At 42.1% G+C, this 15000-nt stretch overlaps 2 protein-coding genes across 5 annotated transcripts in view; one reads left to right on the top strand and one right to left on the bottom strand.

The window, feature by feature from the left end:
* The window catches only part of trappc6bl (trafficking protein particle complex subunit 6B, like), a 9204-nt gene extending 3722 nt beyond the window's left edge, over window positions 1-5482 (bottom strand). Inside the window, exons 1-5 of one of the 2 annotated variants that reach the window (XM_080771581.1) lie at window positions 5428-5482; window positions 4953-5061; window positions 3196-3263; window positions 1935-2061; window positions 443-526 (exon numbers count right to left, since the gene is read on the bottom strand). In XM_080771581.1, coding sequence (XP_080627707.1) covers window positions 443-526; window positions 1935-2061; window positions 3196-3263; window positions 4953-5051 — 378 coding nt within the window. In that variant the 5' untranslated portion in view covers window positions 5052-5061; window positions 5428-5482. The remainder of the gene's footprint in view (window positions 1-442; window positions 527-1934; window positions 2062-3195; window positions 3264-4952; window positions 5062-5427) is intronic. The other variant, XM_080771582.1, reaches the window with a different exon arrangement.
* Window positions 5483-6491: 1009 nt separating this feature from the next.
* Window positions 6492-15000, top strand: part of LOC308320989 (beta-1,4-mannosyl-glycoprotein 4-beta-N-acetylglucosaminyltransferase-like) — a 21954-nt gene continuing 13445 nt past the window's right edge. For 2 of the 3 annotated variants that reach the window (XM_080771746.1, XM_080771747.1), the window contains exon 1: window positions 13382-13431. In XM_080771746.1, the coding sequence (XP_080627872.1) occupies window positions 13400-13431 (32 nt within the window). In that variant the 5' untranslated portion in view covers window positions 13382-13399. Of the gene's footprint in view, window positions 6598-13381; window positions 13432-15000 lie in introns of those variants that run through there. The other variant, XM_080771748.1, reaches the window with a different exon arrangement.

The following is a 15000-nucleotide window of genomic DNA, read 5'->3' on the forward strand; positions in this document are numbered from 1 at the left end:
GCAATTCCCATTCAATGCAATTCATTGAGGGCTTATGGTAGGGGAAATAGCCAAAAAGGAGTTTTTGCACAAGAAAAACACATGGACCTCTTTGGTGGGGACGTAACGACTACAATGAAAGGTAAGAAAGCCTTTTAGCATGGAATTATCCTAACCCATTTTCGGCGGGAACCCCTTTTGGTGTTCGAATTATGTTATGCTTTAGCTATTGAAAAATAGCAGATCTCCAAGCTCATAGCGCGCCACCGAGTGGCGCGCTACGAGCTTGTAGGTCTGCCATTTTAGAAGAATCGAAGAACGACTGACATAGCAATCATGGCTTTTTCAGAAAACTGTCATTTTCAAACAGACATTTTTTTTTTTTTTTTTTAGAATCGGACCCAGGTCAAAATGAGTTGTTTGAATTGTTATTCCGTATTAAATTGTCAGTGATTTTACTCACCTTAGGAGCGTCTTCCATGTACTGCTTTCCACTCGACAGCTGAGTTAGGAGAGAAAACCTGTTGTCCTGCAGAACATACGTGCCCTGTTGAACATGGACTAGTTAGGAGAGTAAACGACATGGACTAGTTCAGCTCATCTTCAGAGGTTCTCATCTCTCTTCTCTAAACTTTGATTGATTGATTACTTCATTGAAAAATACATTCATTAGCTATTGAAAAATAGCAGATCTACAAGCTCGTAGCGCGCCACTTGAAGAACGACTGACATAGAAACATAGCTTTTTCAGAAAACTGTCATTTTCAAACGGACATTTTTAGAATCTGATCTCAGGTCAAAATGGGTTTTAAACATAATTAAAATAAAAACAATTCCACCACTGACTGCACATGGAATGATATCAAAGTGATTGTGTGTTTATGTGTAATTATTATAATAATAATGAATATAATGAATGATGTAGTACTCATCTTCAGAGGTTCTCACCTCTTCTTCTCTAAAACTTTGATTGATTGATTACTTTATTGAAAAATACATTTCAAAAGGATGGGGTCACAAGAAAGCCGTTAGGCTTGTCTCCGTTGTGGAGCAACTATACAATACAGACAAAAACTAAAATACCTTTGTATTTAGTCCACTAAAACTAGACTAACATTAAAAACATTCCAGGTGACTAAAACCGATTAAGAAAACAACTGACAGATTACAACTTGTCCAAAATGCAGCAGCCAGAGTTTTAACTAGAACTAAGATGAGAGAACATATTACTCCAGTTTTGGCATCACTGCACTGGCTTCCGGTTGTTTTTAGGATTGATTTTAAAATTATTTTACTTGTCTATAAAGCTCTCAATGGTCTCGCACCTTCCTACCTATTGACTGCCTGCCTAAATATGTCCCAAACCGCCCCCTAAGGTCTTCCACTGCTGGCTGCTCGCTTTGCCAAAAAAAATGGCAACTAAAAAATACGGGGAAGCAGCTTTTTGCTTCTACGGGCCGTCGGCATGGAACAAACTCCCACTGTACCTTCGACAGGCAGCCTCTGTAGACATTTTTAAAGCTCAGCTCAAGACCCACTTCTACAACATTGCTTTTAATTGATCTTTTATTTTTGTTATTCATGTCCTCACTGTATTGCATTACTGCTTGTTTTTAATGTTGTTGCCTTGCTTTTCTTTTATTCTCCATTTTTCTGTAAAGCACTTTGAGCTGCATTTCATGTCATGAAAGGTGCTATACAAATAAAGTTTTATTATTATTATTATTATTTTAAAATGTGACTACAACTAAATGAAAGCTATTCAAGAGACTAGGACTAAAATTAAAATCATCAATTTGCTGTATGTGTTACATAATTATGTGTAAAGAGGTTCTTGTACCTGATGGTTGGTCCTGAGGTTGTGATAGAGGTGTGTAAAGAGGTTCTTGTACCTGATGGTTGGTCCTGAGGTTGTGATAGAGATGTGTAAAGAGGTGGTGAGGATGTTCTTGTACCTGATGGTTGGTCCTGAGGTTGTCGATCTGCCTGTTGTAGAGGTGAGTCCAGAAGTCCTTACAGATGAACTTCATGACGTCCAGCTCATCCTTGAAGCTGGGCGAGTCCTTGGTTAACCTCAAACAGCAACACGAGGCAGAAGGAGAAGAAAAATGAACAATTACATAATTTATATTTGAAAAGAACCAGTGTTGTTGTTTTTGGCAGGACATTTTTTTTATTTTAGTTTCAGTCCTAGTCTCTTGAATAGTTCCGTCATTTAGTTTGAGTCACATTTTAGTCACCTGGAATGTCTTAGTGTTAGTCTAGTTTTAGTCGACTAAATATCATAGGATTGTAGCGGTTTAAAATGTATTTTGGCGGGCCTTGATGCCGTCATAATTACTGTTTTAATACTTTTTTACTATTTTCAGCATGCAAGTGTAAAATGACTTATACTGGATCTCTTGTCCACTAGTCCCTTCCTAACATTTTAGTCTAGTTTTTATTTGTCGACAAAACTGTCAGTATATTTAGTCCTAGTTTTAGTCACCATGGGTTCGTTTTCATTTAGTTTCCGTCGACGGACATTTTTCGTTTTCATTTTAGTCGACGAAAACACTGGAAAACAACACCTGTCTCAGTGAGACAGGGTCTCACTGAGACCCTGTCCCACTCTGTAGAAACACCTACAATTTACAATTTAGGCATTTAGCAGACGCTCTTAATCCAGAGCGATTTACATTACGCAAGAACAAAAAGCATGGGGAATACATCACATAAAAACATTTATCATGAAACATGCGTAAGCTAAGAAAGTAACAGTGGAATATCTATAATGAAACTATACATATAAGCTATACATCTATACTACTATGATATACATTATGTACTATGACGTGCTATGACTACATACAATGCACTTATGCTGTTTACATAACATGCTATAAGTCTGTATCAAATGCTATCTAAGTCTACAGAATTGCTATCTAAGGGGGTGGGGTAAGTGCTATGGGCCATGATGGAGTCTGAAAAGGTGGGTTTTCAAACTACGGCGGAAGATTGGGAGTGATGCTGCAGTTCTGACCTACCTCTCAATGAGACCCTGTCCCACTCTATAGAAACACCTACCTCTCAATGAGACCCTGTCCCACTCTATAGAAACACCTACCTCTCAATGAGACCCTGTCCTACTCTGTAGAAACACCTACCTCTCAATGAGACCCTGTCCTACTCTATAGAAACACCTACCTCTCAATGAGACCCTGTAGAAACACCTACCTCTCAATGAGACCCTGTCCCACTCTGAAGCCCATGTTCTCCAGGATGGAAACACAAGTCGCTCTGTCCTGCAACAGATAATAATAATAATAATAATAATACAATCAGTATTATGACCGTTCATAAGTGATGTAAACAGGTTTTCAATGTAATGAGTCCCAGGATGCAGGGATGGTCTTTTTAGAAATGAGTCCCAGGATGCAGGGATGGTCTTTTTAGAAATGAGTCCCAGGATGCAGGGATGGTCTTTTTTAGAAATGAGTCCCAGGATGCAGGGATGGTCTTTTTTAGAAATGAGTCCCAGGATGCAGGGATGGTCTTTTTTAGAAATGAGTCCCAGGATGCAGGGATGGTCTTTTTAGAAATGAGTCCCAGGATGCAGGGATGGTCTTTTTTTAGAAATGAGTTCTAGGATGCAGGGATGGTCTTTTTAGAAATGAGTCCTAGGATGCAGGGATGGTCTTTTTTAGAAACGAGTCCCAGGATGCAGGGATGGTCTTTTTAGAAATGAGTCCCAGGATGCAGGGATGGTCTTTTTAGAAATGAGTCCTAGGATGCAGGGATGGTCTTTTTTAGAAATGAGTCCTAGGATGCAGGGATGGTCTTTTAGAAATGAGTCCTAGGATGCAGGGATGGTCTTTTTTAGAAATGAGTCCTAGGATGCAGGGATGGTCTTTTTTAGAAATGAGTCCCAGGATGCAGGGATGGTCTTTTTTAGAAATGAGTCCCATGGACATTTTATGAGTCCCACTTCAACCACGTTAGGAGTCATATTTTTTAATTTTTACATTTAACTCCCATTTAATTTGATATGGTTATAATGTGGTTATATTCATGTAGAAAAGAGAAGAAGAAATTATTATTATAACTCAAGCTAGCAAAATAAACTAGAATACATTTTTTTTAATTTTATCCCACGATTTTGTAACCCAGTTTTTCTTATCACCCAGTGCCAATTATCTAATGTAATCCTGGGCGCTACACCTCCTCTGCCAACCTGGGGGGGCAGCGGACTGACCTCATGCCTCCTTCTATGCATGAGGAGTCCAAGCTGCTTCTTTTCACCTGACAAGAGGGGAATTTCCCCGGCCGAACGTAGCGCGTGGAAGGGACACGTTATTCCGACCAGTTCCTTTCCCCTCCATCAGGCGCTCCGGCTGGCCAGGGAGAGGTAGTTTTAGAGACCAGGATTACGGCATGTTTTTGTGAGGGTATCTACCCTAGGGGACACGGGGAGAACATGCAAACTCCACACAGAAATGCCCTTTCGCCAACCCCCGCCTCGGGTATGGGCACTGATGACACGGAGGAGGGAACACGCCACCAGTGCCCACAGCGTCCCCAGCGGGAATCGAACCCAGGACCTTCTAGCTGTGAGGCTGTGAGACAGCACTACCAACTGTGCCACCGTGCCCCTTAATTAATTTAACTCTGAGAGTGTACAAATGGAACCACAATTTGGTATCATTTAGCTGGGGACCCTCTGGAACTCTCTCAAGGACCCCTAGGGGTCCCCGGACCACACATTGAGAAGCAGTGATTTAAAGTATTAAATCAACCGATGTAACTAAGCGACAGACAGACAGAGCGACAGACAGACAGACAGACAGACAGACAGACAGAGCGACAGACAGACAGACAGACAGAGCGACAGACAGACAGACAGACAGACAGACAGACAGACAGACAGACAGACAGACAGACAGACAGAGCGACAGACAGACAGACAGACAGACAGACAGACAGACAGACAGAACCTTGTTGTCCATCTCTCCCTTATTGCTGGACTGCTGCAGCTTGTAAACATGAGACACCATCTCCATGTGAAGGAACTCGAACAGAACCTCGTCTGCCATTATTTATTATCTAGGACACAACAGAACATTATTTATTATCTAGGACAAAACAGAACATTATTTATTATCTAGGACACAACAGAACACACCGAACAAAGATGTTCTTAAACAGCCAAATTATAATAACGTCAATAATATCGCAGTATACTTTCACACTATAAACAACACTGATCAACTGATCAGTGTTGGCGGAACAACAGTTTAGCATTGGCTCATTTTAGCTTCTAAAGACATTTATTTAACTACTCGGAACTTCTGGCCCAGTAATATTATAGCTTAATCGTGAAGTGTACATATGGTTTTATAATCATGAAAGGGGTAGGACATTATAACACGGGAAGTCTTGTATTAGTTTGATGAAGTGAGATAGTTTTACCTCCCGGATGACTTCCCACGTAGTAAACAAAACATCTACTTCCTGACTGACAGCGTTGCCAGATATTGAGACAGAAATAAGCAACTGAGGTCTATAAATAAACAAACAAGCCCAAAAGAAACCATGTACTCCACTTTAGATCTAATATTCATCATCTATTTAAAAAAATAAGCCGATCTACAAGCTCACTACGAGTCTAGTAGATCTGATATTTCATAATAATATAATATATATTAATAATAATAATAATAATAATAATAATAATAATAATAATGGTAATAATAAACAGCGCAGAATATTTACAAGCAACTTAAAAATAAAATAAAAACATACGCGAACTCGCTTGTAATAAAACGGACATGGCAACCTCTGATATCTCATTTTTGCCAGACAATGAAATCACACCCGTGTGAACTGAGTGGCGCAATTATTTAGTTAGGTTGTGTTTACATATAGTTGTATTATTTAGTTAGGTTGTGTTTACATATAGTTGTATTATTTAGTTAGGTTGTGTTTGCATTAGAGTTGTAGTCTTGTTAGGTTGTGTTTACATTAGAGTTGTATTATTTAGTTAGGTTGTGTTCAAGTATATAATATAATAGTTTATAAATAAATTGAATAAATACGTTGAAGAGCAATAGTCATCATGGCCTCATGGGCATGTGCAGGAGGTCGTAAGGTAAGAAGACAGCGCACTTTTGAACATGTTGAAAGATGAAATGGTTCGAATATTGGTTGGTAAGTTGTTCCAGTCAGAGGGAGCTTTAAACATAAATGCATTCTTACCTAATGTATTGGAGACTGTAGCTGTCCCACTAATGGGTATTTTGTAATATTCTATTTTATTGCTTACCTTTCTGAAAATGTATGTGAACATTATATGTGTGTTTATTTGGGTACATATTGTATTTGCATGCTGTGTGTGGTGGTGCCTGGTGGTCCTTTATTGCTGTTCATTATGACCTAGAAGGGCATGCAGGAGCAGAGCCCTGTGATTAGAGTGAGGCAGCATTGATTCATTGCACCTGTGTGAGCTGAACTCAGTCAGAACAAGCTTGAGTCTCAGTGGTGTAAGGAGCTCTTCCCACGTCAAAAAAGAGTGTCCTTAAATAAAGAGTATAAGAGAAGATAACGTAGCTCTCCTAAAATAATCTGCAGAAGGCGCACACGGTATGTTACATGTTGTTGTTTTCTTTGTTTGTAAACAGTGTTGTAATTCTGTCGATCGTTTAATTGTTTGTGTACATCTCATTGTTTGTATAATATATATAATATATAATATTTGTATATAGATATCATTTGGAGCGTTTGTTATTCTGCTGGATAGGAGCGGTTATAGAGACTATGGGAACAGAGACATTTTGCCCTGCTACTAAAAAGAAAAAAGTAGGACAGGTGACTTGTTGTATTTATGCATAGGTATTTTAAGGTGTATTATGGATGTTGTAGTTGCTGGTTCAAAATGTAACTTTGATGATGTGGTATTGAAGTGTAATTTTTATTTCTGCCTCTTGGCCTTCAGTTCCCACTTGTAAAAGAGACGCAGTCTCAATGTGATTTTTACTGGTTAAATAAAGGTTAAATAAAAAATAAATAAAAATAAGGTTGAATGGAGTGCCTCAGTTGGTAATTGGTAGTGGTGCTTCTAGAAACTGTTTTAGATATTGAGGATAATGGAAGTGTATACATTGAAAAATAAACTGAATCCAGTGACACTGTCTTCTTACAGTAAGAGAGGGCAACTGAAGATTGTCATACATGATACAATGGTGAGTTGTAAAAGGGCAACCTAAGATGAATCTGCACAGTTTGTTATAGACAATATTGAGAGTAGGCTATTCAGGTTTGTTTTAGATGCGGTTAGATACACAACATCTGCATAATCGAGTATCGGTAAAATATGCTGTATGACTAGTCTTTTCCTAACTGAGAATGTAAAACAGTTTCTGGAGCGATAAAGAACACCAATACTAAAGTTAACTTTTCTTACAATATGATCAATGTGACATTTAAACAAAAGTTCAGTATCCAGCCACATGCCCAAATATTTGGTGTGTTCAACTCTTTGCAGAGGAGTGCCATCCAAGCTGGTTATAGAGAATGAATGATTTAACGATTTTGATTTAATATTTTGACGTGTGCCAAAGATCATTGTGAAGGATTTAGTTTTGTTGAGTTGCAGTTTATTGGCTGCTAGCCAGTTTTGTAGAGTGGTGAAATCTGATTGTAGAGCTGATTCTATTTCTGGTAAAGTAGATTTGGAGGTGTATAGAACTGTATCATCAGCATAGAGTTGAACATTGCATGTGGAACATATTGAGGGGAGGTCATTGATAAATATAGTAAATAAAAGTGGACCTAGGGAAGAGCCTTGAGGCACGCCTCGTTCCTGAACTGACAAATCAGATTTACATCCTTGTATGACGACACGTTGTTTTAGATTATGCAGACATGAATTAAACCATAGGAGAGCATTGCGAGATAGACCAACAGAATATAATTTATCTAAGAGGAGGTAATGGTCGACGTCAATGAAAATTGCTCCAGTTAATTCTTTGTTGGCAGATGCTGATGTAATATTCTTTGTAAGTTTTAGTAAGGCAGTGGTTGTGGAGTAATTAGATCTGGATCCAGATTGATAGGGTGAAGATAGGATGTTATTTCCGTTGAGGTAATGTGATAGTTGGTTATGGATTAGCTTTTCAAATATTATACAGTTGAACAAATAATTGAGATCGAGGTCGATGATTATTGGGTTCTAGCGGCCTCATACAGCCTCATATCGCTCCTCTAGCGGCCTCATACAGCCTCATATCGCTCCTCTAGCGGCCTCATACAGCCTCATATCGCTCCTCTAGCGGCCTCATACAGCCTCATATCGCTCCTCTAGCGGCCTCATACAGCCTCATATCGCTCCTCTAGCGGCCTCATACAGCCTCATATCGCTCCTCTAGCGGCCTCATACAGCCTCATATCGCTCCTCTAGCGGCCTCATACAGCCTCATATCGCTCCTCTAGCGGCCTCATACAGCCTCATATCGCTCCTCTAGCGGCCTCATACAGCCTCATATCGCTCCTCTAGCGGCCTCATACTGCCGCATATCTATCGCTCCTCTAGCGGCCTCATACTGCCGCATATCGCTCCTCTAGCGGCCTCATACTGCCGCATATCTATCGCTCCTCTAGCGGCCTCATACTGCCGCATATCGCTCCTCTAGCGGCCTCATACAGCCTCATATCGCTCCTCTAGCGGCCTCATACAGCCTCATATCGCTCCTCTAGCGGCCTCATACAGCCTCATATCGCTCCTCTAGCGGCATCATACAGCCTCATATCGCTCCTCTAGCGGCCTCATACAGCCTCATATCGCTCCTCTAGCGGCCTCATACTGCCGCATATCGCTCCTCTAGCGGCCTCATACTGCCGCATATCGCTCCTCTAGCGGCCTCATACTGCCGCATATCTATCGCTCCTCTAGCGGCCTCATACTGCCGCATATCGCTCCTCTAGCGGCCTCATACTGCCGCATATCGCTCCTCTAGCGGCCTCATACAGCCTCATATCGCTCCTCTAGCGGCCTCATACAGCCTCATATCGCTCCTCTAGCGGCCTCATACAGCCTCATATCGCTCCTCTAGCGGCCTCATACTGCCGCATATCGCTCCTCTAGCGGCCTCATACAGCCTCATATCGCTCCTCTAGCGGCCTCATACTGCCGCATATCGCTCCTCTAGCGGCCTCATACAGCTCCGGACAGAAGTGGACCGGAGTACATCGTCTTTTGCCTGAGAGTTCCCAGACTCTCCCTGCTGACAGAATGCAAATGTTGTCCAGCAGGGGGAGTGGTTTCACCAGGCTAGCGTTAGCATACAGTACAGAAGAAATCCCCCCTTACAGGTTTTGTTGCCGTCGTCTTCTCTTCAGCCACTGCACCCCCAGGAAGGTCACCCCGCCCCCTACACCCAGTACGCCCGCCACGATGGTGATGATGATGGCGGTGTCGGGTGCACCGGGGGGCGGGGCTGCGGTCGGTTGTGGCGCCGGCGTGGCAGTGACGCCAGGTTTCGTAGGGATGACGTTGACGTCACCTTCTGGCGCCGGTGTGGTGGTGGGGATGACGTCACCTTCTGGCGCCGGTGTGGTGGTGGGGATGACGTCAGGCTCAGGCTTAGGGGGCTCAGTGACGTTGAGCACGAAGGTCATTCTTGAGAAAACGGTTCCCGAAGAACGATTGGTCAGTGAACACCTGTAAGTGCCCTGCATTCCCGTAGACACGTTCATCAACAACATGTAGGAATCATTGGTCACCTTCAACGTTTTAAAGTCACCGTCAGCTGACTGGTTCAGTTCTGGGGTCCACTCAGAGAGGTTCAGTTCTGGGGTCCACTCAGAGAGGTTCAGTTCTGGGGTCCACTCAGAGAGGTTCAGTTCTGGGGTCCACTCAGAGACGTTCAGGTCTGGGGTCAACTCAGAGAGGTTCAGTTCTGGTCTCCACTCATAATGGTACTGCGTGGTCCAGGCAGGGACCGTCAGTTTGGGTAGAGAGCAGTTCAACAGAACCTCGTCCCCCTGCTTGGCCTGTACGTAGTTCTGGCCACAGTCCAACTTGTGAGAAGGAGAGGAGCAGTCATGAATTCGGAGGGGCCACTCGGGGGCCATGGCTTCGCACATGGTGCAGTCCACGACAAGCTGATATAATAATCCACAGTTATTATCCAGGCATAATCCATCACTCATTCGCGTCTCCAGATCTTCCCTGCTTTCGTTCAGGAACTGTTTGAATCTTTCAACCATCACATGTCCTTCATGTGAAGTGTTCTGTAAAACATCAAACCTGGTCTGGAACCTTGTGAGCACTTTAGATAGGGTGTCGGGAAGAATCACTCCGCCGTGTCTTCCGACGATCGCTTCGAAATCACTTTCGAAATCACTTTTTAATCGTCTCATCTTAATTCTATCTTTCAATTCTATCTGCGTCCGTATGAACGGATTAATTTCCTCATAGGTTTCCTCGTCACACGTATAGCAGCCGCTGGCCACATGCAGGACACAGAGGAGGATTGCCAGGAGCAACCACACATTTGGACGGACTCGCGTCTTGAAGACTCCTCCACTCGAGCCCTGTTCTTGCTTGTTCAACAGCCAACAGCCACAGACATCAAAACACCCTTTCATCTGCTTCTCAGACTTGTCTCCTCCTCCAGTCAGCATCTTGGCCTCTCTGTCTTTAGGGGTGTTGTCTCCTCCTCCAGTCAGCATCTGGTTCTCTCTACCGTGATTTATTATTAAACAGACAAAGCAATAGAGATTTCTTCTCACACTAATTACATGTCAGCTTAATGTATAAATATTAAAGTAAACATGATGTCGTCACAGGGATGACGTAGAATAAACACTGGCCTTATTCAAACTGACTGGCAATCTCTGCCTCAGTTGTCCGTCTATACTCACTTAAGATAGGAGCTGTTGACAGATTCTGCTGCGGAGCTTTGGATCTGTTATAAAGCATATAGTTAGGTATGTAAACGAAGACGCGTGTGACCGGAAGAGGAGGGACCAAATGGGCCAACATCCTGTTATGACGTTCTCCATGTGGTAAATTCAAAGGAACACAGATCGAGAAAGGCTGCCACGAGAAGACAGACTGTGCACACAAGACTGAGCTACACTTCCTAACCCTGTGACATCAGAGACACATTCTGTCTGTCCACTGTACCAAGACATTAGACACATACTGTCTGTCCACTGTACCAATCGGAGACACATACTGTCTGTCCACTGAACCAAGACATCAGAGACACATTCTGTCTGTCCACTGTACCAAGACATCAGAGACACATACTGTACTGTCTGTCCACTGTACCAAGACATCAGAGACACATACTGTCTGTCCACTGTACCAAGACATTAGACACATACCATACAGCCATACATACCATACAGCCCCATGTCTTGGTTGATAAACTGGTTAACTCCTTTGGTGTAGATCCTTGTCTGGTGGGCTGGATTCTTGACTTCTTAACCAACAGATCTCAACGTGTAAGGGTTAATGAAATACTGTCTAGCTTCCTGACATCTTCTACTGGCTCGCCCCAGGGTTGTGTTTTATCTGCCTTTCTTTACATTCTTTATACCAACGATTGTGTTAGCCATTTCCAAAATAGATTCATCATTAAATACGCTGACGACTCGGTCATCGTCAGCCTGCATGACAATGATGAGAACTTTCACGGGCAAGTGGTAGACGACTTTCTATCCTGGTGCGACAACGCCTTCTTGCAGCTTAATGTTTCTAAAACAAAAGAGCTATGCATAGATTTTAGACGTTCCCCACTATCCCCCCAGAAGAGTGTTGTCAACGGACAGACTGTAGATATTGTACCCAGCTACAAGTATCTAGGCACAGTTATTGATGACAAACTGACTGAAATTCTACCTAAATACTGACGTGATGCATAAAAAAGGTCAACAACGCCTGTACTGCCTAAGGAAATTGGCTAAGTTCAATGTCGACAAGACTCTGATGAAACTGTTTTACAGTGCCTACATCGAGTCTGTCATTTCTTTCTCCATTATCTGTTGGTATGGTAATCTCTGCGTCAGAGACAAAAATTCCCTAGGGAGAATTGTAAAAGTGGCCTCTAAAATCATTGGCTCACAAATGAACGGCCTAGAACAGATCTTTAAGAAACAGGTACTTAACAAAGCTCTGTGTATCCGATCTGATGCTGCTCACCCACTATACGGAGAGTACATCCTTCTCCTGCTCAGCCTCTACACGGAGAGAACATCCTTCTCCCATCCGGCCTTCGCTTGCGAGCCCCTTATTGTGCCACAAAAAACAGGCACAAACATTCCTTTGTCCCGGTCTCTATTCACACACTGAATGCTGCTGTGGGTAGATCGAGGAATAGGATATAACCTTATGATGAGCACTTTCACTTTACTGTTTTATCTCGTGCCTATGTCTATGCACACGCACTTTTATGACCTATCGCATAGCACTTTAAACGCCTGCACTTTAATGGTTGTGTGCACCTCTGTACTCTGGTAGCCGCTATATGTGAACTGTTTGTTTGTTTGTACTGTTCCATTCATTGTTTAATGTACTGTCTATGCTGCAACCCAATTTGCCCTTCGGGGACACTAAATAAACTTGAACCTTGAACCTTGAACCTTGAACCTTGAACCTATACTGTACATCAGGCCTATACTGTGTCTTTGGGGGAAAGATGTATTACACTTATCTTTACCTATACTGTTAATATTACAAACGGTGCTATAAACTGTACAGTCACCACCTGAATGACATTGGTACTTTACCAATGTCATTCAGGTGTAAATGTATTGAAATGTATTGAAAAGATTTCCAGCACAGGATGAAATCCTCTACGCCATGAGACTCACAGCAGACATAAATACATACATAAAATTCACAAGTACATACGTGTAGTTTAGACTCTCTCTCTCTCTCTCTCTCTCTCTCTCTCTCTCTCTCTCTCTCTCTCTCTCTCTCTCTCTCTATCTCTCTCTATCTCTCTCTCTCTCTCTCTCTCTCTCTCTCTCTCTATCTCTCTCTATCTCTCTCTCTCTCTCTCTCTCTCTCTCTCTCTCTCTCTCTCTCTCTCTCTCTCTCTCTCTCTCTCTCTATCTCTCTCTCTCTCTCTCTCTCTCTCTCTCTCTCTCTCTCTCTCATTTCATATCTATAACTTGTTCCTTGTTGTTTCTTGACTCCTCCCCCCCTCTCTCTCTCTATACAGGTGTCCGTCTCATAGTTATGCTATTATGAGGACAGACAGACAGGCAGACAGACAGGCAGACAGACAGGCAGGCAGACAGACAGACAGGCAGACAGGCAGACAGACAGACAGGCAGACAGGCAGACAGGCAGGCAGGCAGACAGACAGACAGACAGGCAGGCAGGCAGACAGACAGACAGACAGACAGACAGACAGACAGATCTCCTGGATTTATGTTCACCATGGTCCGAAGTAAACTACTGAGGTAAGAAACGTCTGCCTGCCTGCCTGCCTGTCGATCGGTTATTGTTGTGAGATTGTAGATCGGTTATATTGTTGTGAGCTTGTAGATCGGTTATATTGTTGTGAGCTTGTAGATCGGTAGACTCACAGCCCTGCTCATGATACTAGGGTTATGGTCTTGTAGATCTGCTCATGATGCTATAGGGTGGAAATGTACATTTAAAGGTAAAATTGCAATACTTTTGGCATGTAGAAAAAACTAAGTTCAAATAGAATACCTGAAAAAGGTTCCTTTAGTCAAATCTGAGTTGCACATATAGTATACAATACTACAGTATACTATAGTGTTTTTATTATATTTATATTTATACATAGTATACTAAACTCTTATTTATTAATAGTATATTATATTATAGTATACTATACGTGGTCTGTTCTTTATTCGGTCTGCACAAAATACCGTGGCTAAAAATATCAGCGCTTGTAGATCTGCTATCTTTGGCTAAACATCATGTTTTTTGAAGGATCCAGTTGGTCCTGTTACGTCTTCTTACTGCAGAGCAGGGTTGTTTTTGGCAGCACATTTCTATTTTAGTTTAGTCATAGTCTTTGGACTGAAACTTCATTTAGTTTTAGTCACATTTTAGTCACCTGGCTGGAATGTCTTAGTGTTAGTCTAGTTTTTGTCGACTAAATGTCATAAGATTTTAGTCAACTAAAATGTATTTTGGCGGGTCTTGATGCCGTCGTAATGAGTGTTTTTACACTTGCTGAAAATAGCCGATCTACAAGCTCACAACGCGTTGCAACGCGACGCGTTGTGAGCTTGTAGATCGGCTATTTTCAGCATTCAACCAAGTGTAAAATGACTTATAGTGGATATCTTGTCCACTAGTCCCTTCCTAACAAGTCTAGTTTTTATTTGTCGACGAAATTGTTAGTTCGTTTTAGTCACCGTAGCTTAGTTTTCATTTAGTTTCCATTTGTTTTTGTCAGTGAAAATAGATAGTCGAATAGAACATTTTTCGTCTTAGTTTTAGTCGAGGAAAACAACACTGCTGCAGTGACGTCGTCGCATAACTACTGTAGCCTACACTACTACAGTATCACGTCTCTGTTTACCAGTGTGCTATATTTCCATACCATAATGTGAGACGGCAGACGAGATGATGACGTTCCATGGTGTTTATTTCAGAGTACACACAGCACAGCAAACAAGCATATAGGTCCGACGGCCTTAATCAGACACAGTGTGTGTCCAGTGGAAACCTGGTATGAATCTGATCTCAGGTCAGAATGGGTTCATCAGACACAGTGTGTGTCCAGTGGAAACCTGGTATGAATCTGATCTCAGGTCAGAATGGGTTAACTACGCAGTCAGGGAGAAGATTCAAGATGGCTTTATTTTGTCATTATTTCCAACTGTATAGCAGCAGAAAAAAAACGACATTACGTTTCTCCTATAATAGTTAAAAGACAACACAGGCTCATACAATAATACATTATCAGTGCAAGACAATACTAAGTATAAATATAGTCCTAAAAACTATACAGGGATCCATAAAAATAAAAGATTAATAGAATAAAACCC

The sequence above is a fragment of the Protomyctophum bolini genome (genome assembly GCF_963924005.1).
Source record: "Protomyctophum bolini genome assembly, chromosome: 9".
Classification (NCBI taxonomy): domain Eukaryota; kingdom Metazoa; phylum Chordata; class Actinopteri; order Myctophiformes; family Myctophidae; genus Protomyctophum; species Protomyctophum bolini.